General features: G+C 38.0%; 1 protein-coding gene across 1 annotated transcript in view; it reads left to right on the top strand.

Moving 5' to 3' along the window:
* The window catches only part of SNTG1 (syntrophin gamma 1), a 411,039-nt gene extending 383,610 nt beyond the window's left edge, over window positions 1-27,429 (top strand). The window contains exon 17 of the mRNA XM_006140355.1: window positions 25,878-27,429. Coding sequence (XP_006140417.1) covers window positions 25,878-26,036 — 159 coding nt within the window. The 3' untranslated portion in view covers window positions 26,037-27,429. The remainder of the gene's footprint in view (window positions 1-25,877) is intronic.
* The last annotated feature ends 305 nt before the right edge of the window (window positions 27,430-27,734 follow it).

The following is a 27,734-nucleotide window of genomic DNA, read 5'->3' as shown; positions in this document are numbered from 1 at the left end:
TGTGGGGGGAGAAACACACCCCAAAAAAAAAAAAAAAAAAAAAGGGGGGGGGGTAAAAAAAGACTTCTGCTCAGGACATTTAATAATTAACAGGGTGCAGAGATAACCTACATAATGGGAGAAAATGTTTGTAAGTCAAATATGGGATAAGGGGTTAATATCCAAAATATTGATGGGAACATAAATTTATACAATTATTATGAAAAATTGTATGAATATTCCTCAAAAAACTGAAGACAGAACTATAATATGGTCCAGCAATCCCACTTTGGGGCTTATATCTAAAGGATTTCAAATCAGTAAGTTGAAGAGATATCTGCGTTCCATATTTATTGCAATATTATTCACAATAACGCTCTTCACAAGTTTTGTTATAAACCTAGAAGCCCATCAGCTAATGGATGCATAAAGAAAATATGGTTAATATGCATGAATACTATTGAACCTTTACAACAAAGAAAATTATATTATTTCCCACAACATGGATGAATGTGAAGGTCATTATGCAAAGTGAAGTAAGTCAGACATAAAAGGACAAATATAGCATGTTATCATGGATATGTCAGCTCTAAAACAATGGCACTCATAGAAACAGAGGATGAATGGTGATCACCAGGTGCCGGAGAGTCCAGGAGTCGAGAGAGATTGACTAAAGGGTAGTGTTTAAATTAGCCAAGAGGAAGAAATGATAAATGAGGAGGGAAATAGAAATGGAATTTGGGCTTTGTACCAGGTCTTCATTTTTGCGAGTAGGTATGGACAACGTTTTTTCCATGGTCTTTGGCTTAAGAGGACCAACTATTCTATGGCTGTTTTCTAGAGTCTGGCTAGACTGCCTCCTTTTAAGGCATGTGACTAGAAACAATAAGCTTCTACCTTCATTTTGGTAGTTTTGGGTTCCTGGCCTCTCCACTGTCTGTTGGGATCCAAAGAGAAATTTCTACAGACTCCACTGTCATATTGTTCCTTAGGCCCTGGAGTTGGTGCTTCCTAGCCTTCTTGTTTCTTGTCTTTCTTTTTCAGAGTTGTTCTTATATTTATTTTATATTTGTTGTCCAGAGTTGTTGATTTTATTACAGAGAGAAATTGAGAAAGGTACATCTATTCCTTTATCCCAGAACAGAACTGTATTTTTTCTTTTGTCTTTTTTCAATTGACAGAGGGCAGGAGCACCCAGAGAGAGATGGGGAGTGAGAGGAAGAAAGAGGGAGAGAGAGAAAGAACTCTTCCATGGGGCGTGGTCACCCCACGATCCTGTCTCCATTTCTTATCCCATCAGGATTTGGGGCGTGCATGCGTACATGGCCAATGTGTTTTTCGATCCACAAGATCTGGGGCTTGAACCAAGGTTGGCCATGTAGGATATGGCTCCCTACACACAGGATTAATCACCACGTTGTAGGGCTGCTCGTATATTTATTCTTAAACTTTTTTCTTGCCTTTTTAAAGGTTTTTCCCATAGGGTGCATGCACTTGCTGGAAAGGAGAGAGAGTATGAAAGGGAAAGTGAGAATTCACCCCCAAGCAAGGATGGCCACGCTGCGGTCCGTTCTCCTCCAGTCTCCTTCTGGGATTTTGGGCACTCACACACGTGCCCAATGTGATTTTCAAACCATCAGGTGTAGGACTTGAACTGCAGTCAGTCATGTGGGAGTCCAGCACTCTAACCACTATTACACCTGTTGGCCCCTGTAAGTTACTTTTATTTATTTATTTATTTATTTTAAGAGAGAGAGAGGTTTTGCTATAGGATATGTGCATTTTCTAGAGAGACAGACAGAAAGCGAGAAATCACCTCTCATTGCGGTGGTCACACCACAATCCCTTCCCCTTCATTCTGTCTCGGGATTTTGGGCACACATTGGACACACACCTGGCTTGAGTTTTAAGCTGGAGGATCCAGGACTCGAAACCTAGCTGGAGATATGGGAGTCCAGCACCTTCAACCACTGCGTTACCTGCTGCCTCCTGCACTCTTAAGCCTGTTCGTTTTTGTTTTTGTTTTTGTTTTTGTTTTTGTTATAGGCCTCGTGCGCTCGCCAGAAAGACAGAGAGAGACAGAGAGACAGAAAGCGAGAACTCACCACCCAGGGAGTATTCTCCTCTCGGGATCTTGGGCACGTGCGCACACGTGCCCGCATGAGTTTTAAGCCGCCGGGTCCGGTACGTGAACCACGGTCGACTTCGACTACATGGGAGTCCAGCGACATAGCCATTACACTAACTGCTGGTCCCTGATTCTTAGTTTCTTACCCTCTCTAATACCAATGAAATAGTGACATAAATATATTTTAGAATTTGGTAATGAAAGTTTAATTATGAACATGTCTCTTGTTATAATCACCAAATCGGGTCTGATAGGAGAGGTGGGCACTATGCCGGGGCCGAGGTATGTAGGTGTATTCTGTTTCCTATTACACAGTGCAACTACTGAGTTTCCCTTTCATTTTACTGCAAATCCAACTCATCTAGGAACTGATTTCCTCTAATTAAAAAGAGACTGAGGAATTTGCATGGTTTGAAAGAATTTAACCCAATTTAACTTTTAAACTTTCATTTCCAACCTCAAAGGTAAACTTAAGATATATTTAATATTAGTACATTGATGTTGGATTATGATTTACAACAGATCCTGGACCAATTAGACCTAGCGCAATGGGTGTGAGCCCCTGGCTGTGTGAGAAGCTGTTGGTCTCGGCCTCTCTCCCTTAGTTCCCGTCCATTAAGATGCTTTCACCCTGAAGATAGTAAACAGCAGCCATTTATCAAAGTCGAATTCTGTATTTCTTTTTCTGATCCTTCTTGACCTGTCTTTATATAGTAGGTAAATCGGTAGCTATGAGTCATGGCTGAAAACACTGTTTTTGAGATAGTTTCTTAAGGTATTTCAAAGTTTTACTGAGCAATTTTCGATACCTGTTATTTTGTGCATTGCTTAGTGCTGATTTAGGGACAACAGAAAACTAACAGTTTCACTTAGCTTTCATATACTTTAAGGATATCCCAAACCATTTAAATGCAAAGCTTTCACCAAACATATTATAAATATTTGAATATTTAATTCCTAATGATCTCAGGGCTTGCTGTCTTATTGTAGAGGGAGTTAGATATTAAGATTTTCTCTAATTTACAGATATTTCCATAGACAATAAAACTGGTTTTAGTTCATAAAGTAGTATTTAATACTTTACCCGTATGTCCCCATTCTAAACGCAGTAATGGCAGGAGAATATATCCATTTATTCACAATTAGTGTAAGAAGTTACTGAAATTGTAGATGGGACTTCCTGGAGAGATTTCATTCATCTGCTACCAATACCAGGGGACTTCAAAGAGCTCATGGAAGAATGAATTAAAGTCTGTGTTTACTTTAGTGTCAAAAAGAAAAGAAATTGAAACCCATGCATAGTGTTTTCGTAATGTGCATTTACCATGAGCTTTTGGAAGGCACCATGTACGTCCTCACAACACCCAAGAATTCCAGCAGTACAAGGAGTAATTTGCAAATATTTGTAAAATTCTGGGACATAATATTCTTAACAAACTGATGATTTTAGAGTTCCATTTAAATATAATATGTTTCTGAAATTATGTTTGTTGTAAGTAAAATATTAGAACACAGGAATGAGCCAGTGGAGTGGGGATTAAGGCAGCTGGATCCCACAGGGCAGAGGGTAAGATGTGAGTCCCAGATCCAGTGGCTTGAAAAACATGCCAGGCGTGTGCGTGTACATGCCCCAAATCCCCAAAGGAGAAACAGAGGAGTCAGGACTGAGGCATGGCCACCCCCAAGGGGAGTGCTTTCTCGTCTCATTTTCCCTCTCTCTGTTTCTCTCAGTGGCCATAAACACCCTTTAGCATGCACACACACACACACAAAGAAAGAAAAAATACACACACAAACAAAAGAACCCACTGGACATAAATTGGAAAGAAGTAGAGAGCTACTTTTGTCGTCAAAATTAGAAGTCAAAGGTGAGCAAGTGTCAGAGAATATGGTTAAATGTGGAAGTGAAAATGATCTCAAAGTAATTAAAATGATTTAGGAAGTGAACTCAGATCTTGCCATATGTGATAATAGGAAAATGTTTGTAATAAAACGTGCTTTAATTTGATAACATATATATTCCCAAGGCAAATACTTAGAAACAGAGATTTTAAGATATAAGAAATACGTTTTATTTATGAGACACTATTGTTTGAGTTGCCGTATGTTATCACAAGATTAAAAGTTCCAGAGTGTTTAACTCTTTGATTGTAAGAAAGTCTCAGAAATACTGAAAGAAGTCATATAGATTTACATGGGAATGAGATAACTTGGTTCCTTTTTTGTTGCTGTTCTTTTAAATCCATGTAAGACTAATAATGTCATAACGCAAAAATCTGCTGTACATTTTTTCTCTAAAAGTAGAAACTCATAAATTCCCACTTCATTACACAGAGAGCTTAATAAATTTCCCATCTGTTTTCCAAAGCCTCATTAAACTTCTCAGAATTTTCCCAGCAGAACAAAAGAATGGTTTCCAATGGAATTCAGGAGAAATATTGCAGCATTTTGACTACTGGTAATAAACTTATTTTATTGCTACTGCAACTTTAAAAAGTACTTTACACATGATGTTCAGATGGGCACTAACGTATCTAAGATTACCATATACTCTAATAGTTGCTTGTAACTAGATTTTCTACATAAATATTTTTCTTTGCTCAGTCTATGTTTATCTCTATGTATATGTATTTTTTTTTTAAATTATAATCTGATATAACACAACGAGACAATCCCCGATTTCGAAACAGGCTGTGGGCTGAGTGCTCAGAGCAATGACCTAGCTTTACTCAAAATTCATGGCAGTTACCCCTTTGGAAACACTGTTTTAAAGCATACTAATCATTAAGTGCTGGACTTGAGATCTGGAAGCCAGGATAGTATCTCTCGTACAATACAATAAGAGAAAGAAAAAAATCAAATAACTGCTGCTCTATTTCCTAGAAAAATGCAGTGTTTGAAAACATCTTGTAAGAGCAGCTGGTCACCGATGTCTTCTTTTCCCCAAATTTCTTCCCATTCCCAGTGAATTCAGTGCTGCCATAAGAGATATTTTCAAATATATTAAGTATTAATAAGACTTCCAATTAGAAATTAAGAATTGACTCCCAGCAGTGACACTTTCTAGCTAATCTCTGGAAAGCTTCATTTTTTCATTATAAACAGTAGATAAAAGTGCCTGCCTAAAGGGATTGCTCTAAAGAAAAGCACAATGAATGAAACACTTTGGAGGCTCAGTAAATGTCTTTCAAAAATCCCCAATAAAGAATTCATGATGTGTAGAAGTTTGCATTTCGGAAGAGGATGGCTGGTAATCTAAATGACTCTGTTTGGCATTTGGGGTCTTCTAAATGAGGACGTTTAATATTCACAAAGCCAGGTGGGCTTCTGGGATCGGGATCAGGGGTCTCTCTCTGCATTGCTAATGAGAGATGAGCTTCCTGTCTTTCCTCCTGCTAGGATTCTCATTCTCTCTGCCATCTAGAACTAAAGCTGGTATGAACTCACTGCCAGCTCTCTGAAGCACTGGCTGTTTAGATTACGGAAGAGAGGCCTGAGGACAGTCGGGCACCTACTTCACAGCTCAAACCCTGCACAGAGCCGTGAGGTGAACTAAAGTAGACTGATAGGAATCAGGGCAAAAAGACTGACCTCAATCTTGTGTGTGTGTGTGTGTGTGTGTGTAAAACATATGTGAAATTTTATTCCAGGTTATTGATAGGATTAAGAACGGGAGTATTGAGAAAGGAGATATCTAGACAACATCATGCCCCCACCATAGAACAACTCCTGAAAACCATTGAGGATTTGGGCTATTTTTACTTCTCACTCAGATTTTTATTATCTTTTTATACATGATTTATTTTCCTAAACCTCCTAGTTTCTTCATTGGGATACTGAATTTTATCTACCCAGTTGAGTCAAAGCCAGGGCACTTTTTATAAAACTTTCATTGACAGATTTTAGATAAAACAAATATATTAACTGCCTCAGAAATAAGTAGCTCTTGGGGAATACATGATCATGTTGTGATGCATTTTTGTTCCTTTTTTAAAAATGCCATCATTTATATACAGAAGAAATAGGCCTAATTTTGTACTTACTTCATATAAGTAAAAATGCTTTAAAATGAGAATTTAAGATTAAAGATACACTTCAAAGCACTTTCTAAGAGCAACAGTAACAAAATACAGAGCATAGTAATCAAGTTCTGTATTTTTTAATAATGAGAAAATAGCAAAACATACAGTAATCATGAAATATTTTTTAAAGATATAAACTAATTTTAATCTGAAGAATAATTCTATTCAATAAGTGGCATACAATTATACTGAAGCTGTACATGCTTGTATTTAAAGCTCTTTGCATAAAATATTAAATTAGTTATATATGGGGCCAACAGATGGCATAGTGGTTATGTTACTAGACTCCCACATGGTCGACTTTGATTTGAGTCCCAGACCTGGTGGCTTGCAAAATCACATCGGGTGGGACCAGCAGTTAGCATAATGGCTATGTCGCTGGACTTCCATATAGTCGACTGCAGTTTGAGTCTCAGACCTGGTGGCTTAAAATCATTCCAGGTGAGTGTGTGTTTGCCCAAGATCCTGAGAAGAGAATGGAAGAGAAGGGATTGTGGTGTGGCCATCCCCTCTGGGGGGTGATTTCTTGCTTTCTGTTTCTCTGTCATTTTCTGTCTTTCTGTCAAACACATGTGCCCTATAGGAAAAAACCTTTAAAAAAAAAAAAAAAGAAAGAAAATCACATCAGGTGCATGTGGGTACATGTCCAAGAACCCGGGAAGAGATGGAGGAGAAGGGACTATGGTGTGCCAATCCCCCCTGGGGTATGGTGGTGATTTCTCTATTTTCCTCTTGCTATTTCTAACTCTCTCTCTCTCTCTCTCTCTCCCTCTCGGGAGTGCATGCACCCTAAGGCAGAAAATAAAACTTCTAAAACAAAATAAAACAAATAAACAAATTAACTATTTAAAATGTTGTCTCTCTATGCTCCAGGTGAGTTTTAAAGTTTTATCTGCTAAATGTAGAGTCTTGGCATTGGCTGACATATTGTCATTCACTAAGCAGTTTAATATGAGAAAATGAAGCAATAATCACATGGATAGAAATCTCTTGTTTCCTTTACATTAATTTAAAAGAAATGATGCAAGACATTCTTAAACACTTTGGTCTTGCATTAAGATCCTAGAAGTACCAAAGAGACTTTGAGAGCAGTTTGGTGCTTATCAGCAATTTAATGAGTTTCCGTTTTTATTTATCAAGTTGAATGATGAAGGGCAGGAGAGAGAGATACATTTTACACAAAAAACTCAAACCACAAAGAGCTACAGGTTTTCATCCTTTTTCATCCTTGGGATCTCATAGCATAGATGAAGAGTAGAAGGACATCCCATAACAGTAGGCTGGAAGATGATCTATGCCATAAACACTAGAATGCAAATTAATGGATATTTATTGACAACATTTTACAAATCACTGTACCTTAAGGTCAAGTCAAAGCAAATGTGGGTCAGACGTCCCGAGTATATGAATAAGGACTTCTGAAATTCCCGTCTTCCGAAAAAGCAAGGATAATCATTCAAAATGATTAGAATAGACTTTTTTCAGAATTCTGGAAAATAAGCTAAGTTTTGTAATTACTATAGGACACTTAGTAAAAAGTGGACCAGCAGGTGGTGTGGTGGTTAAGGTGCTAGAATTACCACATGGCCGACTGCAGTTCAAGTCCTGAACCTGACAGATTGCTTACTAACTCTCCTTCTCCTTCTCTTTCTCTCTCTCTTCTCTCTCTTTCTCTGGCAAAACTCATGTGAAAAAATACTAATAATTAGTAAATGACAAATAATTCTAAAGAATAAAGAAAGCAAATGAATGGGGACCAGTAGATGGCATAATGGTTACCTCACTGGATTCCCATGTAGTTGACAAAGTGGTTTAGGTCCTGGACCTAGCGGCTTAAAACTCACACCAGGTGCGCACGTGTGTGTGTGTGTGTGTGTGTGTGTGCCCCCAAAATCCCAAGAGAAGAATGGTGTAGAAGCAGCATGGCTATCCCCCCCCCGGAGTGTGATTTCTCACTTTCTGTCTCTCTCTCTCTCTCTGTCTCTCTAGAGAATGAACACACAAAATCTCTCTTTTTAAAAAAATGAGTGAATTTTGTTAAGAACAGAAAGTTTATAGCATTTCAAAATATTTTTATTACCCTCTTCAGAGCTCCACCATTGCCTTGAAAATAAGCAGCCTAGAAAACATGGCAGCTATGAAATTCAGCTGTTCAGAACCCACTGAAAGGTGCAGAGTGAGGTTGGAGCTCCTCAAAAGATCTCCAACTTCAGAAAATTGTGATTATTGATCTATCTGGAAGCTCTCTGAAAAAGTCAATTTGCAGAGCCTCTTGTTACTTGATTTGACTCAGACCTTGTTCATTGGGAAAAGCCGAACAATTAGCAGCAGGGCCCAGCAACAGGGGCATAGCAGTATGTCAGTGCTCTGCAGTGCTGGAAGCCATATGGGGGACTGGGATATGTTCCCCAGGTCAAGCTGTAGACACCAGACACATGCATTCCCAGCTGGGAAATGCTGGGAGGGAGGATGATACCATGAATTGAAGGTGCTTCTCTCTCTCCCTCTCATACTCTCTTTCTCTCTTTTTTCTATCAGGAAATAAATGAACTTAAAGAAACAACTACCATCAGTTTAAACAATTATGGAAATTCATTAAATTGCTTATAAAAGTTAGCAATTCCAGTTACAAAGAATAAAAAACTAGTGAAAAACACAAAAATATCTAAGGAATAAGATGCCCTGAGGGGCTTTGAAAAGTCCAATATATTCCTGAGATCCTTGAAGGACACTGAACATGCAGGAATACATGCACGGTCCTAATAGGTCAGCTCTGGCAGATCTTAAGGGTCTATGTAAGAAGGAACTAAAGACGTAGAGTTGTAAATGGCCAGAATCTTGAAGAAATGTCCTAAAACCTGTGCAGAGTCTCATGGAAAAGTTGCAAGGCTTTGCTTCAAGAAATACTGGTGACATCGTTAGGCATTTGCCAAGTTAAATGAGCACTCAGTGGCTGCACTGATAGGGAACACAGACTTCACAGTTACTCCAGTAAAATCACTAAGGAAAGCGATAAAAAAGCTGTAACTTCATCAACAAACTGCAACAGCAGATGCTGGGGAAGGATGGAAATCTGACTTCCAGAGTATATAATAGGGGTATAAGTTCTAAATAAAAATTATGAGACAGTCAAAGAATTAGAAAAAAAAATAGAAAATTTTGTCCTGTACATAAGAAAATAAACTGTCAGTATGAACTTGCTTTGAAGAAAACCAGATGTTGGACTTACTAGAAAAATATTTTGAATTAAAATTTGTATTACTGTTATAAATATCTTCAAGAAACAAAAGAAAATAATACCCAAAGAATTAGTGCATTTCACCAACAGAAGAGACAGAAAGACGCTCACACAAGTCATAGAGGAAGGTATAAAAGCGTGGAGAGCAGTGATGATTCTGGAGACAGTGTGGGAGGAGGGTGGGAAGTGGGGGAGGGTGAGACGGAGATCAAAGAGAAGAAGAAAGAAGCAAATCTTTTCTTTTTTAGAGTTTTCTGTTATATGGAACATGTGCTCATTGGAGAGACAGAGAGAGATAGAGAGACAGAAAACAAGAATTCATCTCTCTAGGGGATGGTCATGCTGCAATCCCCTTTCTGCCATTCTCAAGATTTTGGGCACACATGCACACACGCCCAGTTTAAGTTTGAAGTTATCGGGTTTGGGACTCGAACTGCAGTACATGGAAGTCTGGTGATGTAACCATTATGAAATCTGCTGGTCCTAAGAAGCAAAACATTTAAGGGACTAAAAATGGAAAGAATTCTGTTTATTATAATGTATATAGTAATGTTTTTTTTTTTTTTTTTGGAGAGGTTTTTTGCTATAGGGTGCGTGCGCTTGCCAGCCAGACAGAGAGAGACAGAGAGACAGAAAGCGAGAAATCACCTCCCAGGGGGGATGGCCACACCGCAATCCCTTCTCCTCTATTCTCCTCTCAGGATCTTGGGCATGCACGCACACGCACCCGGCATGAGTTTTAAGCCACCGGGTCCGGGACGCGAACCGCAGTCGACTATGTGGGAGTTCAGCGACATAGCCATTACGCTAACTGCTGGTCCCTATAGTAATGTTTTTGACCCAACCAGTAAGCAGTGTATTCATGATGGGAAAATTCATTTGTTATGCCGTAATGATAAAAGTGAGTACAAATAATTAATTAATTAATTTTTAAAAAAGAATAAAAGCATCAGAGAGAATTTTGTAGTTGAAAAATGTGATAGGGCCATCCTCATAACTAGTTAACCTGGTTAAGGGAGCCAGATCCCACATGGCCAAGTGCAGTTCAAGTTCCAGCCCTGGGGGCTTGCAAAACACACTAGGCACATGCACATGCATGCCTCAAATCCTGATAAGATGAAGAAATGACGTATAAAGGGAGTATGCTTTCTCCCTCTCTCTCTGACTTTCTTTGTCAAGTGCACACACTCACTGGCCAAAAACAAAACAAAACAAAACAAAAACAAAAAATTAGCACTGGAACCAGCAGTTGGCATAATGGCTATGTTTCTGGACTCTCATGTAGTCGACAATGGTTTGAGTCCTGGACCCAGTGACTTAAACTCACACCGGACATGTGTGCCTGCATGCCCAAGATCCCAAGAGGAGAATGGAGAAGGGATTGTAGCATGGCCACACATCCTGGGGAGTGATTTCTCACTTTCTGTCTCTCTATCTCTCTCTGTCTTTCTGGTGAGTACATGCACCCTATAGCAAAAACCTCTCTGAAAAGGAAAAAGAAAAAGAAAAAGAAAAAACCCTTAGCACAATTTCACAATTGACTTTGTGGTAAAAATAAAGAAAAGAATAAGATAACATAAAGGGTTGAAGACTTAAATATATCTTAGTCTCAATAGAGCAACTGAGATTATGCATTCTAAAAAATAACAATAATGAAGGAAAAGTGATAGGGCTTCAGAAATTTGTATGGCAGCATTAAGTTTTTAAAAATATTTTATTCATTAATTTAACTTAATTTAATTTAAATTTAATTTTATTTTATTTTATTGGCGTTAACTCAAGAGAGACAGATAGAGAGAAAGAAAGTGAGAAAGCAAGCTGCCAGGTCTGGGACTTGAACTGTGGTCAGCCATATCAGGTGCCTTAACCACCAGCCACTTGCTGGCCCTGGCAGCATCAAGTCTTAATGGAAATGCCAAGAGAACAAAAAGGGAATTGGACAAATCATTTTAAAAAAGGTACATGAAGAAGTAATAGATGAAAACTTCTCAAGTGTCATTTAAAGAAGTTAGTCTACACATCCAAAAGCTCAATGAACTCCACATAGGATAAATACAAAAAAATACAGCCATCAATGTTGAACTGTCAAAAGCCCAAAACAGCGCATCTTGAAAATAGCAGGAGATAAATAACTCAAAACATGCAAGGAATTAATAATAAGAGTAGCAACTGATTTCTCATAGTCAATTATGGAAGCTGGAAGACAATTGAATGAAGTATTTCAGTACTGAAACAAAATGACTATTAAATAAGTTCTTTATCCAGCTAAATTCTCCCTCCATAACAAAGGAGAAATTAAGCCATTGTTTTGTATATATAAACATTTAAGAAATATAGAATTTCTCACTAGTAAACATGGACTAACAAAAGATTCTTTCAGAATGAAAGGAAAAGACATTAGCTAATAACTTGCATCTACACTTAGAAATGAAGAATATTGTTAAAGGTAACTGTATAGTTAAATAAGAAACAACAGTATAAATGTATTTTTACTTGCAGTTTTTTTCTTCCCCGGATTTAAAAAAACCAAAATACATAGATAATAATTCTAAATCATGTGAGTGGGTTGGTAGTGTAGAATGATGTAATACATGTATAATCATAGCACAAAAGAGAAGAACGAGACCAAAGACATAGTGGAACAAATTTTTCCATACTACTTAAATAAAGTTGTTAATATGAGCTAGATCATTTTAAGATTTATATTCCCATTATATTCTTATAACTAGTAAGAAAAAAGCTAAATAATGCATAATAAAAGAAACAACTATATTAAACTTATACATGTAACATTAAACAATATATACACAAAAATAAAACCCATAATAGAGGAATAAAGGAGCAAAGGGCTTAAAATATATAGTAACAAACCAGCAAATGGCACACATAAAATTTACCTTCTCTCTGATTACATTAAATGTAAATATATTAAACATGCCAGTCCAAAGGTGGAGATTAATCAAATAAATTTTAAAAATTACCCAGCCATATGATGTCCTAAAAATTTTAAAATGAAACTTCATTCTTTTGATAATTTCAGATTAGTATGTAATTGTTAAGAGCTAACATAAAGAGATCCTATGTAATCTTGCCCACTTTGCTCCAAAAGTCACATCTTAAAACTATTATACAGCAAAAGTACAATCAATATATTGACAATGAAGCAGTCAAAATATGTACTATTTTTATACTGGCCTCGTTACATCTGTGTTGCCATTTAATTCTCTGTGGGTGTATGTGTGTTTTTAATTTGAGAGTCTTCTTTGTTATGGACTATTTGAAAGTCTGTTGTTTTATTTCCAAATGTAAAGAAATTTTCCCAATTTTTTTCTACTGTTGGTTCAGTTGTGATCAGAGAACACACTATTGCTACAATTCTTTTATATTTATTGAGTTTTGTTTCTTTCTCATGATACAGTCTATTGTGGTATATATTCCATGGGAACTTGCAAATGATGTGTATGCTATTCTTTGGCTAAAATTTCTATAAATGTCAGATCTTGTTGGCTGATGGTGTTTTGGAATTCTTCTATATTCTCTTTGATTTTGTCTAACTGTTCTGTCAATGGTTAAAGAGAGATGGAGGAGAATGGAGAAGGGATAGCAGCATGGTCATCCCCACAGCGGGTAATTTCTCCTTTTCTATCTCTGTATCTCTCTGTCTCTTCAGTGAGCACACATACCCTACAACACAAATCTCTCTAAAAATAAATAAATAAGAAAATCTCAAATCAACAACCACATCTTTCTCAATGAGAAACTACATATAAAAGCTAACTGAGCACAAGGGAAGAATAAGGAAAGAAAGAATATTATAGGAAAGAATATTATAGAAAAGAAACAAATTTTAAAAATAGAAAAAATAATTGAGGAAATTAGAAAACCCAAAATTTGGCTCTTCAAAAAGGTTAACAAGTGCACAAAACTTCAGTTATATGGTCAAATAAAGAAATAGAAAGTGGATTTAAATTTAAAAATCAGAGGAAAGTTACACCAGCACTGAATTTACAAAATAAAAAAGGATGTATAAAACAATTGCTAAAATCCCGGGACTGGCAGATGGCATAATGGTTACATAGTTGGACTCCCAAAAGGTCAACCACAGTGTGAGTTCCAGACCTGGCGGCTTGGGAAACTCACACCAGGTACATGTGTATGTGCCCAAAATCCCAAGAAGAGAATGAAGAAGGGATTGTGGCATGGCCATACTCCTCTTGGGGGTTGATTTCTCACTTTCTGTCTCTCTGGTGAGCACTCGTGCCCTATAGCAAAAATCTCTCTCTAATAGTAGTAATAATAATAATGATTAAAATAAAGGAATAAAATCCTTAAGGAATGAATGTAATGAAAAAAATACAAGTCTTGTGCCTTAAAAACCACAAAACATGGCAACAAATTAAAGAAGATTTAAGTAAATGTAGCTACATTCTATATGCATGAATTAGAAAACTTAGTATTATTAGTATGGCAATACTCCAGAAATTAATGTACACTTGGGGAAATCCCTATAAAAATGCCAGCTGCATTTTGCAGAAATGAATAAACTGATTTTAAATTTTGTATGTAAACATAAGAGATCCAGAGAAGCTATACAATATTTTTTTAAGTTTATTTATCCATTCCTTTCCTCAGAGAGAAAGAGTGATAGCACACCCAACAGACATGCTGCAGTACACCCCCCCAATCAACCAGTCCAAACCAGAGGCATGCATGCCTGTGTACTCAGAGAGGTCCTGGGACATGAACCCGGGACCTTCTCCATGCGCGTCCAGTTGCATTCCTTCTGCACCACCATCTGGTCTAAAAAAGTCAAAACAATCTTGATAAGAAAATATGATAATCAAGACTGTGTGATGTTACCCAAGAAAAGACATACAATGTTGGAATAGAATTGAAAGTCTAAAAATGAACTCATTTATAGATCATTGGTTTTTGAGATGCCTTTCAAAACAATAAAATGTGAAATAGTCTTTTGAACAAATGGTGCTGGGAAAGCTGGTTATCTAATCTAAAAGTCATAGTGGACCCCTTCCTCACTCAACACCGAAATGACTTGAAAACGTACTGCAGCCATAAATGTAATAGGTACAACTCTACACCTCTTTAAAGCAGTACAATGAAACCCTTGTGACTTTGGTTTTGACAGTGATGCGGAGATGAGCAAGAGGAAGATCAGCAAAAGCATGAGCAAGAGTCAAACTATTGGACAGATTGGACTTCACTGGACTTCAGCAAACTAAAAAAACTTTTTTGTTCAAAATAATGCCATAAAGAGAATATACAACTTCTAAAACAGGAGGAAAGACTTGCATTTATATATCTGTTAGGAAGCTTAGATGTGGAGTTTATAAAGGATTTTTACAATTTGATATAAAAACATCAATACTCTCATTAAAAATGGCAAAGGAGGGACCAGCAGATGGTGTATTGGTTATGTTGCTGGACTCCCATATGGTTGACTGCAGTTCAAGTCCCAGATCCAGCCACACGCACCCGGCATGAGTTTTAAGCCACCGGGTCCGGGACGCGAACCGCAGTCGACTATGTGGGAGTTCAGCGACATAGCCATTACGCTAACTGCTGGTCCCTATAGTAATGTTTTTGACCCAACCAGTAAGCAGTGTATTCATGATGGGAAAATTCATTTGTTATGCCGTAATGATAAAAGTGAGTACAAATAATTAATTAATTAATTTTTAAAAAAGAATAAAAGCATCAGAGAGAATTTTGTAGTTGAAAAATGTGATAGGGCCATCCTCATAACTAGTTAACCTGGTTAAGGGAGCCAGATCCCACATGGCCAAGTGCAGTTCAAGTTCCAGCCCTGGGGGCTTGCAAAACACACTAGGCACATGCACATGCATGCCTCAAATCCTGATAAGATGAAGAAATGACGTATAAAGGGAGTATGCTTTCTCCCTCTCTCTCTGACTTTCTTTGTCAAGTGCACACACTCACTGGCCAAAAACAAAACAAAACAAAACAAAAACAAAAAATTAGCACTGGAACCAGCAGTTGGCATAATGGCTATGTTTCTGGACTCTCATGTAGTCGACAATGGTTTGAGTCCTGGACCCAGTGACTTAAACTCACACCGGACATGTGTGCCTGCATGCCCAAGATCCCAAGAGGAGAATGGAGAAGGGATTGTAGCATGGCCACACATCCTGGGGAGTGATTTCTCACTTTCTGTCTCTCTATCTCTCTCTGTCTTTCTGGTGAGTACATGCACCCTATAGCAAAAACCTCTCTGAAAAGGAAAAAGAAAAAGAAAAAGAAAAAACCCTTAGCACAATTTCACAATTGACTTTGTGGTAAAAATAAAGAAAAGAATAAGATAACATAAAGGGTTGAAGACTTAAATATATCTTAGTCTCAATAGAGCAACTGAGATTATGCATTCTAAAAAATAACAATAATGAAGGAAAAGTGATAGGGCTTCAGAAATTTGTATGGCAGCATTAAGTTTTTAAAAATATTTTATTCATTAATTTAACTTAATTTAATTTAAATTTAATTTTATTTTATTTTATTGGCGTTAACTCAAGAGAGACAGATAGAGAGAAAGAAAGTGAGAAAGCAAGCTGCCAGGTCTGGGACTTGAACTGTGGTCAGCCATATCAGGTGCCTTAACCACCAGCCACTTGCTGGCCCTGGCAGCATCAAGTCTTAATGGAAATGCCAAGAGAACAAAAAGGGAATTGGACAAATCATTTTAAAAAAGGTACATGAAGAAGTAATAGATGAAAACTTCTCAAGTGTCATTTAAAGAAGTTAGTCTACACATCCAAAAGCTCAATGAACTCCACATAGGATAAATACAAAAAAATACAGCCATCAATGTTGAACTGTCAAAAGCCCAAAACAGCGCATCTTGAAAATAGCAGGAGATAAATAACTCAAAACATGCAAGGAATTAATAATAAGAGTAGCAACTGATTTCTCATAGTCAATTATGGAAGCTGGAAGACAATTGAATGAAGTATTTCAGTACTGAAACAAAATGACTATTAAATAAGTTCTTTATCCAGCTAAATTCTCCCTCCATAACAAAGGAGAAATTAAGCCATTGTTTTGTATATATAAACATTTAAGAAATATAGAATTTCTCACTAGTAAACATGGACTAACAAAAGATTCTTTCAGAATGAAAGGAAAAGACATTAGCTAATAACTTGCATCTACACTTAGAAATGAAGAATATTGTTAAAGGTAACTGTATAGTTAAATAAGAAACAACAGTATAAATGTATTTTTACTTGCAGTTTTTTTCTTCCCCGGATTTAAAAAAACCAAAATACATAGATAATAATTCTAAATCATGTGAGTGGGTTGGTAGTGTAGAATGATGTAATACATGTATAATCATAGCACAAAAGAGAAGAACGAGACCAAAGACATAGTGGAACAAATTTTTCCATACTACTTAAATAAAGTTGTTAATATGAGCTAGATCATTTTAAGATTTATATTCCCATTATATTCTTATAACTAGTAAGAAAATAGCTAAATAATACATAATAAAAGAAACAACTATATTAAACTTATACATGTAACATTAAACAATATATACACAAAAATAAAACCCATAATAGAGGAATAAAGGAGCAAAGGGCTTAAAATATATAGTAACAAACCAGCAAATGGCACACATAAAATTTACCTTCTCTCTGATTACATTAAATGTAAATATATTAAACATGCCAGTCCAAAGGTGGAGATTAATCAAATAAATTTTAAAAATTACCCAGCCATATGATGTCCTAAAAATTTTAAAATGAAACTTCATTCTTTTGATAATTTCAGATTAGTATGTAATTGTTAAGAGCTAACATAAAGAGATCCTATGTAATCTTGCCCACTTTGCTCCAAAAGTCACATCTTAAAACTATTATACAGCAAAAGTACAATCAATATATTGACAATGAAGCAGTCAAAATATGTACTATTTTTATACTGGCCTCGTTACATCTGTGTTGCCATTTAATTCTCTGTGGGTGTATGTGTGTTTTTAATTTGAGAGTCTTCTTTGTTATGGACTATTTGAAAGTCTGTTGTTTTATTTCCAAATGTAAAGAAATTTTCCCAATTTTTTTCTACTGTTGGTTCAGTTGTGATCAGAGAACACACTATTGCTACAATTCTTTTATATTTATTGAGTTTTGTTTCTTTCTCATGATACAGTCTATTGTGGTATATATTCCATGGGAACTTGCAAATGATGTGTATGCTATTCTTTGGCTAAAATTTCTATAAATGTCAGATCTTGTTGGCTGATGGTGTTTTGGAATTCTTCTATATTCTCTTTGATTTTGTCTAACTGTTCTGTCAATGGTTAAAGAGAGATGGAGGAGAATGGAGAAGGGATAGCAGCATGGTCATCCCCACAGCGGGTAATTTCTCCTTTTCTATCTCTGTATCTCTCTGTCTCTTCAGTGAGCACACATACCCTACAACACAAATCTCTCTAAAAATAAATAAATAAGAAAATCTCAAATCAACAACCACATCTTTCTCAATGAGAAACTACATATAAAAGCTAACTGAGCACAAGGGAAGAATAAGGAAAGAAAGAATATTATAGGAAAGAATATTATAGAAAAGAAACAAATTTTAAAAATAGAAAAAATAATTGAGGAAATTAGAAAACCCAAAATTTGGCTCTTCAAAAAGGTTAACAAGTGCACAAAACTTCAGTTATATGGTCAAATAAAGAAATAGAAAGTGGATTTAAATTTAAAAATCAGAGGAAAGTTACACCAGCACTGAATTTACAAAATAAAAAAGGATGTATAAAACAATTGCTAAAATCCCGGGACTGGCAGATGGCATAATGGTTACATAGTTGGACTCCCAAAAGGTCAACCACAGTGTGAGTTCCAGACCTGGCGGCTTGGGAAACTCACACCAGGTACATGTGTATGTGCCCAAAATCCCAAGAAGAGAATGAAGAAGGGATTGTGGCATGGCCATACTCCTCTTGGGGGTTGATTTCTCACTTTCTGTCTCTCTGGTGAGCACTCGTGCCCTATAGCAAAAATCTCTCTCTAATAGTAGTAATAATAATAATGATTAAAATAAAGGAATAAAATCCTTAAGGAATGAATGTAATGAAAAAAATACAAGTCTTGTGCCTTAAAAACCACAAAACATGGCAACAAATTAAAGAAGATTTAAGTAAATGTAGCTACATTCTATATGCATGAATTAGAAAACTTAGTATTATTAGTATGGCAATACTCCAGAAATTAATGTACACTTGGGGAAATCCCTATAAAAATGCCAGCTGCATTTTGCAGAAATGAATAAACTGATTTTAAATTTTGTATGTAAACATAAGAGATCCAGAGAAGCTATACAATATTTTTTTAAGTTTATTTATCCATTCCTTTCCTCAGAGAGAAAGAGTGATAGCACACCCAACAGACATGCTGCAGTACACCCCCCCAATCAACCAGTCCAAACCAGAGGCATGCATGCCTGTGTACTCAGAGAGGTCCTGGGACATGAACCCGGGACCTTCTCCATGCGCGTCCAGTTGCATTCCTTCTGCACCACCATCTGGTCTAAAAAAGTCAAAACAATCTTGATAAGAAAATATGATAATCAAGACTGTGTGATGTTACCCAAGAAAAGACATACAATGTTGGAATAGAATTGAAAGTCTAAAAATGAACTCATTTATAGATCATTGGTTTTTGAGATGCCTTTCAAAACAATAAAATGTGAAATAGTCTTTTGAACAAATGGTGCTGGGAAAGCTGGTTATCTAATCTAAAAGTCATAGTGGACCCCTTCCTCACTCAACACCGAAATGACTTGAAAACGTACTGCAGCCATAAATGTAATAGGTACAACTCTACACCTCTTTAAAGCAGTACAATGAAACCCTTGTGACTTTGGTTTTGACAGTGATGCGGAGATGAGCAAGAGGAAGATCAGCAAAAGCATGAGCAAGAGTCAAACTATTGGACAGATTGGACTTCACTGGACTTCAGCAAACTAAAAAAACTTTTTTGTTCAAAATAATGCCATAAAGAGAATATACAACTTCTAAAACAGGAGGAAAGACTTGCATTTATATATCTGTTAGGAAGCTTAGATGTGGAGTTTATAAAGGATTTTTACAATTTGATATAAAAACATCAATACTCTCATTAAAAATGGCAAAGGAGGGACCAGCAGATGGTGTATGAGTTATGTTGCTGGACTCCCATATGGTTGACTGCAGTTCAAGTCCCAGATCCAGCAAAGTCATGCTGGGCGCATGTGTGTATGCCCGAGACAAGAATGGAGAAGAAGGGATTGTGACATGGCCTTCTTCCCTGGGGGATGATTTCTCACTTTCTTTCTCTCTGACACATGTACATGCCCCATAGCAAAAATCTCTCTTAAAAAAAAAAAAAAGAAAAACAAAAGAACAGAGAGAAGGAAAGAAGAAAGAAAAGAAGGAGAAGAAGAAAGAAGAAGAAAGAAAGAGAGAGGATGAAGAAAGGGCAAGGCATCTGATTGACATTTTCCTAGAGAAGATACTCAAATGGATAATAAGCATGAGAACTGGTACTCAATCATTAGTTCATTAATATGCAAATCAAAATCTCAATAAGATACTATTTCTCACCCTCTAGGATGGTTACTTAAAAGAAAAAAAGTAACAATGATTAGTGAAGATGAAGCTGTCATACTTTGCTAGTGAGAACATAACATATTCTAATTCTTTTAGAAAACAGTTCTGTACATTCTTACAACATGCAACATGTCATCATGTTATAACCCAGCAATTCTGGACAGTATGCACTCCTAGATGCATACTTAAGAGCACGACATCATTGAAGAAACTTGTGCCACGAGGCCCACAGCAGGATTATTTAAATTAAACAAGGAAACAACATGAATGTCTGGCAGATGATGAATGGAAAAAGAAAAAGAGTTATGTCTGTATAAGGGATATTATTCATCAATAAAAGGAAATAAAATACTAATAGAAGCTACAGCATAGATGAACTTTGAAAGCATTAGATCAAGAAAATGAAGATAGTCCTAAAGGATCTCATATTCAAATAGGCAAGTCCACTAAAAAGCAGAGATCAGTGGTGACCAGGAAATGGGGAGAGGGAAAATGGGGAGGGACTTGTAGTGAGAGTGGGATATACCTTTGGAGTGAGAAAAATGTTCTAAAACCCAACAGTGGTAATGGTTGCATAACCGTGACTATACTGAATTCTACTAAACTGCATGTCCGAAACAGCTAAGTTACATAGTATGTTAAGTATATTCTTATAAAACGGTTACAGGACAAGGTGAATGATATATAAACGGTTGTCAAGCCAGGGAACTACGTGCCTATACATTAATATGTGACTAATGACATACGGAGGTTGAAAGCATTATATAAATAATGATGGAGAGGTTTATCTTTTGCCTGATGATTGTCAGATCATGAAGAATATAGAGTTAAATGTGGCCTTAAAGAAAGATTGAGAATCATGGTGTAAGAATTACAGGGAGAGAGAGACATTCAAATCAGAAGTCAGAATGGAAACATGACATTGCTTTTAGTGAAGGAATTGATAATATGTAATTTTCCCTGCATGATTCTGAATTTTTTTATTCTATTTTCACATTCTAGAAGACTTAGTTATTTGTATTTTAATGATCTGCTGAGGGTTGCAGTGAGAAACAAATAAGAAAATGTAAATGACAATTTTATTATTAGGAACACTGAATAATTTTAATTATGTATTCAGTGGATGTAGAAAGTTAAATGTTTCTAAGGATTAATTCCAGTGAAGAAGATAAATTCCAGATATATCTATAATAATACCTGGAATTCAGTTCATACTTTCTTTGAATTGGTAACACTTCCTGCCTCATCTTCTCTGCCTGCCGTTGATACGGCTTCTTGTCTTAGGTGGAAGACCGAATGTCAAAGCCACATACCACCAGGTCCACCCACCTGCCCTGAGTCCTGTCCATACTCTGCCTCCCTCCCGTCACTCTGGACAAATTCTCCATGCTTCTAGTTAAGTCCAGCTGCCTTATATTCACACCAGATCATACACTTCTCTGGTAGTTAGGCTGCAGTCGTCCTTGGACTTGAGCCTTCTGCTATCTCATGCTAGAAATCTACAATGAGTTCTAATTTCTTCTAACTTAGAAAAACATTCTAGGGACCAGCCGATGATGTAATGGTTACATCGTTGGACTCCCACATGGTCGACCCTGGTTCAGACCTGTACCCTGCAGTCTGTAATGGTTACATCGTTGGACTCCCACATGGTCGACCCTGGTTCAGACCTGGACCCTGCATCGTTGGAATGTGTGTGCATGCCCAAGATATTGAGAGGAGAATGGAGGAGTGGCCAGTCCCTCTGAGGGATGATTTCTCACTTTCTGTCTCTCTGTCTCTCTCTGTCTCTCCAGTGAGTGCATGTACCTTATAGCAAAAATCTCTCTAGAAAAGATTGCATGTTTCTGCTACAATAAAGGGGAAAAATAAAAAGACTCTGTCAAAGAGGTGGTGTCTGCAATAACTCTAATTCCTTTCTACCTAGTCTCATGAATTTATTTCTGAGTCTTTTACTTCAGCCTCTTTACAAAAGCTTCTCTTGTGAAGGGTAAACATGACCTCCGTGTTGCTAAATCAGTCGCCAGTTTACAGTCCTGACTTCCCAAGACTCTTGGGCTTTACTTCTCACTTCCTAGGCAGCTTTGGCGCTCCATTCTTGTTGGTTCTTCCCATTGTTCTCACATTTTTATGCCCTGGTACCCCAGGGACAAGTTCTCAGTCCCTCCCTTTACATATTCAGCAACACTTGATTTTTCTCATCCAGATCATGTTTCTGCCTACCTCGTATATGCTTACATATCCTAACTTTTATTTCCAACCCCGATTTTCCCCTTAAATGTACACTAATGCATACTGACCTCTCCTCGGGCCTGTACATCTAATACTCCCAGGCAGAACAGATGCAAAACCAAACCTTGATCTTTCATGGCAAACCTTTTCCCACAATTCCTCCGTTTCTAGAAATGGCAAATCCCTCCTTCCAAGCGCTCTTCTTTATTTGACACCCAACATCTTTCCTTATGGAAGGACTTTGTAACTTATCCTTTCCTTCAACCTTAGTCCCCTAGCCTTCATTCTCGACAGTTGAGCCAACGATCATCGACTTATACCAAGGCTTCTATCGCCTCTGCTCAAAATCCCCCCACAACGTCTCCTGTAACTTAAAGTAAAACTCATAAAAGGCCCCTAGGGCACTGGAACTTCTGGTCTGTGTTCTTTCTTTGACCTCATTTTCCACAGATTTCTCCTTAATTGAGTCTATTCCTGACAAAATAGCCTTTGCTGTCCTCAAACTCTCCTGGAAGGTCTCCACCTCGGCGCCCCTGAAACTGCGGTTCTCCTGCCTGGGGTGTTTCACACGGACACCACGAGGGGGTCACTCCTTTCTAGCCTTCCCGTTTTGCCCACAGGACTATGTGGGCCTTCCCATCCTGCAGTCTTTCACATGCTTTATTTCCTTGACAGTACTTAGTGTGTTCTGACGTATTACAGATACACGACTAATGTACGTGTAAATATAAAAACGTGTTTGTGACCTAATTTCCCCTCTGTTGTCGGAGCATAAGTCACATCAAAGCTTCTTGTCTCCTTCGTTCACTCTTCCATGAGAGGACTTCAAAAGATTGGTGGAAAATAGAATAAAATTGTGAGTTTATTTCAATGCAGAGAATGTTTGAAATTCCTACCTAGTTGTGGGGTTTATTTCATGTTTATTTACTTGTTTCATGAGTCAAAGAGACAAACTAACAAGGCAGAGAGATAGTACCCCAACAAGGTCCCGCTGCTGCAGGCTCTCCCGCAGCTTCCGTCCGGCCCCTGGCACGCACATGCCTCGTATCCTCAGGAAGTTCTCCAGACATGGACTGGCCACCTCCCCATGTGCTCTGCCTCCAGAGCTTTGTGCCACTCTCTGGTCCTACTGAATAATTTGTTTGTAGGGTATGTTTTCCATGAACATTTTGGAAACATCTCTTGTATTTATTGAATGAATTAGTGAATGTTTAATTTCTGAAGACAGTTTGTAGTTAGACATTCATGAAGTTAATGAAGACCAGGAGAGCTTTATTACAAGTTACAGTCGGTAACTGGGTAGAAGCCATCTGTGAGTGTTGTACAGATGGAAATGTAGGGCCAGGGCTCACAAAAAGTTTAGTTCAAGTTTCACAGAAGTGGCTGCTGAAGTCCTGGGAGTGGATGGTGGTCAAAGCTGAGCACTGAGGCGGAGGCACAATTAGCTGACGTTGGAACCAAGGCCTCTTATCCATGTGTCCCCGCTTTCTCTCCTCATCATGCGTAATGTTTCCCGCTTTCCATCTCATCCCCCAGATAAGTTCTAAAAATGTTGGTGTCAGCCACAACAGATTACTGACAAATACTTGGCAAGGTAGGGATGATTGAGAATGTAGATCTTTCCAAATATGCCTGCATTTCTAGAAATTTGGAGTTTTTTTGATAAATAAGACACAATACTCAATTTAATAAAGACATGGTAGAATTACTGATGAGAGGAGTTATCTGGTGCAGTGTTTCCGTCCAGGTGTAGCATTCAGCAATCTCCTCACCAACGGTGAATCGTGTGCTTCTGTTTTGTTTTGCAATAACACCCAGGAAAATCTCACATTTTCCAAACCTTCTCATCCCTTTTCCTAGTGAGTGAACTTAATATGGGCTAACACAGAAAATACTAAAAATCTACATGGGAAATGAGCCAGATAAAGTATGAGGGGTGAGTGGAGGATTTCTAGCATGAGGCGAGGCAAGGGGAAAGCCACCAGTTCATGAATAATGGATCACCAGTGCCACCGAAGAGGGTTATTAAAAAGAAAGCTTCTCAGAAAGGTATGAGGGAGCCAATATGAGCCTTTTGGTGGGAGACTTCAGAGCAGGAGCATAGTTACCTGAGGAGTCTCCGCCGTTCCCTGTGGTCAGTCACCGTTTGTCTCAGGAAACGACGAGACTCCAAAGGTAATGGGGACTCCTGACAGAGCTAGGCCACTTCTGGGTGGCACACGTGTGGATCTACTTTATGCTCTGCCATTCTCCTGTGGCAGACCCGAGGAGACAGTCCTAAGGAGGGTTATTTTATTTACATGGTTTCCTGGTACATGCTGGACATGTCAGCATGTGTGAATTGGTTGGATACATCGTGTTATTGCATTTCCCACTGCCGCGTTCTAGAAACTGCTATACCGTCAGCAGTGTGAACTTCAGTAGTAATCCTGCATCTTTTATTATGAATATGCAATGAGATGGCATTGATTTCATATGCTTTATTACTCTCTAGTTATCCTCCGCGTGATACATTCACCATAGCAACCTCATTAAACACATAAGTCTATTAGTCTTCTCTCCATCCCCTTGAAATTAAAAAAAGAAAAAAGTTTAATGGAAATGTTGATGATACTTCACAAAAATATTTGTGACATCATCTTTCAAAAATCTGTTCTGAGCGTGTCCCATGGTTTTACAGCTCGCCTGACATGCTCTTAGACTTGACAGAACTTTGTTCCTATTTTCATTGTAATGTGTATCATTTCATTGCCACTAGTGGGGGGCTACAAATTTCCTTAAATATCAATGGGAAACACATTTCTTAAAATCCTGAATGAATTAATGATCTCTAGTTGATTTTTATTTTTTTAGTCAATGTTCCATACACGTCATTGAGCAACCAAGTACAATAATTATAATTAACGCATGAATTACTTTTTGGAAGTAAGCCATTTGGCTTCTAGTGTCATAACCATTCATATTCCTTTGTTTCCAGCATTTTATACTCCATTTCCTACAGCAAATAGTAACTTATTCTTGAGAAGACCAAGACGTTTTAAAATGTTTTATAGTTTCTATTTTTCATCTGAAGTATGAATAAGGGAATACACATGCTCTATAAGGTACTCCAAAGTTTCTCTCTATTTACAGAACAGCGTTTTTAATTTGGCAAAGTACATCTCTATCAGGACTGACCGTGGTCGCATGAACAGATCAGGTGTGCCCGTGGTCCTGGTGGGCTGCGGGGCTGGGCGGGTCACACCACGAAGAACACGTACAAGGGGCCTCTGCCCCTCTCTCTCTCTCTCCTACAAAATAAACAAACCTAAAATATACGTATACTTTTTTCAGTGAAATATTCAGCCACTTGCAGATGACCGTCAAGGATGCCACGAGTGCTCTGCTTCACCACTTGTCAGTTAGGTTTTGAAGGGAATCTGCAAGACATGCTATTTATGAACCAAAAGCGTCTACGTTAAAGTTCTTCATCAAATCTCATTGGTGCTGGATAAGTTTATTGCAACTTGAAAAAAATAACGTCTACCTTTTAACAATTTTCGAAAAGAGATGGACTTTTCCTTGGCTGACCTAGTTCTCTTTCCCCTCCAGGAGCTGGAATTTTCCAATCTGTTTGCCGTCCTTCACTGCATCCACTCGTTCTTCGCCGCCAAAGTCGCCTGCTTGGACCCTCTGTTTCTAGGCGGCCAGGCCACCGCGCCCGCCGCCGCCGGCTCCGCTGGGACAAGCAAGGCCAAGTACCCAGCCTGACCTGCTGCCCGAGCTCACACTGACTGTGGTCGGCCAGCCAGGAGAGACGTGGCCATTGCAGACCCCGAGACCACCCTTCACCACTCAGCCGTGGAGCAAAGCCGAAATGCCAGCAGTTACAGCGGAGGTCACATGGCAGGGCAAACACAGTTCCCGGAAGGCATCGGTGAACGCCCCCGAGGGGAAGGAACAGCTTGCCCTCCGCGGCTGCTCTGTACCGGTATACCGCTTCACCAAACGGAGACCCAAGGCTGGATGACTTCAAGAAGTATGTAAATGATATAAAAATGTAAGCTACCTATAAATAAAAAATCCAGTTAAATGGTTATTTCTGTATTCTAGATTATTTTGTATGACAACATATGTTGGCCAGACCATGAACTGATGCCCAATCATTATATTATGAATGACATAAAAGACATAAAAACATGGGCAGCGAGGAGCATGCAAAAAATCTCATCAAAGAAAGAAGCACTTTAATTTGCTGATGTGAATTTCCTCCTTGAATTCTCACTCCAGGATTCGATGCTGGCACGTCAGTGTTACCTGATCGTAGAATATTCCTAAGAACTGCAGAGGGGTAATTACATTGGCCCACAGTAGACACCTTGCGAAATGGACCTTCCCCCTGGGATCACACTTACTAAGATGCTTTATTAACTGCCAGTGTCACCAAATATGCCAAAAACGTATTAATTTAAGTATGAATAATGGAAATATTCATGAACCTCTTGTTCTTTCATTTTAAAGAGATTTATATTTTACCTAATGGGATTTATTATCAAATTAAACTTTCATAAATTTTCAGTGACCCCACAAGTTTTTGTAGAGAGAATACTATCAACAAATCTGATGCGAGAAATAATTCTTTGTAATTGTAACTCTAACAGTTACCTGTGAAATGAGCTGTCCCTGTAAACAGTCAAAAAGCTATTATTTATGTTAGCTGAGCAACATATTTTCATTTCAGTGATATTTTTATGAAAAAATAATGTGAGGTTTGAAAATAAAAGTTAAAATCTGTATCTCGCCATATCATGAAAAGTGATTAAGGAATGCCAAACCACGCGCGTTCTTTAAGCATCTCATCTTAAGAACGTAAATGTGAAGGGGCCGGAAGGCGAAAGCTCTGAGGATTTGCCAGAAGACTCAATCCAGACAATATGTCACTCCTGCATTATATAGAAGACATTCTCAATCCTTCCTACAACTTCACTGCTTCTCAACCAGCAGCTGTCTATTAAAAGAAAAAAAACTTACCTTTTCTTCACACATCTGCTCCCAACTAAAGCAAACATTAGTTGTTTCCTTGTGAAGATAACCAAGCAGTTATAACCATTAAAGTGCTTTTTTATTTATCTTTGTTTTTGTTTCTTTAAAAAAAAAAATTACCAGGACCAGCAGTTACCGTAATGGCTATGTCGCTGGACTCCCATGCAGTCGACCGCGGTTCGCGTCCCGGACCGGTGGCTTAAAACTCACGCCGGGCGCGTGTGCAGGCGTGCCCAAGATCCCGAGAGGAGAATGGAGGAGAGGGGATTGCGGAGTGGCCATCCCCCCTGGGGGTGATTTCTCACTTTCTGTCTCTCTGTCTGGCAAGCGCATACACCCTATAGCAAAAAACCTCTCAAAAAAGAAAAAAAAAATTACCAGAAATCCCGCATGCTCACAAGGGACAGAGAGAGAGAGAGAGAGAGA

Source organism: Tupaia chinensis, unplaced genomic scaffold (assembly GCF_000334495.1).
Source record: "Tupaia chinensis unplaced genomic scaffold, TupChi_1.0 Scaffold000031_1, whole genome shotgun sequence".
Taxonomy (NCBI): domain Eukaryota; kingdom Metazoa; phylum Chordata; class Mammalia; order Scandentia; family Tupaiidae; genus Tupaia; species Tupaia belangeri.
This window is presented reverse-complemented; position numbering and strand designations above follow the sequence as displayed.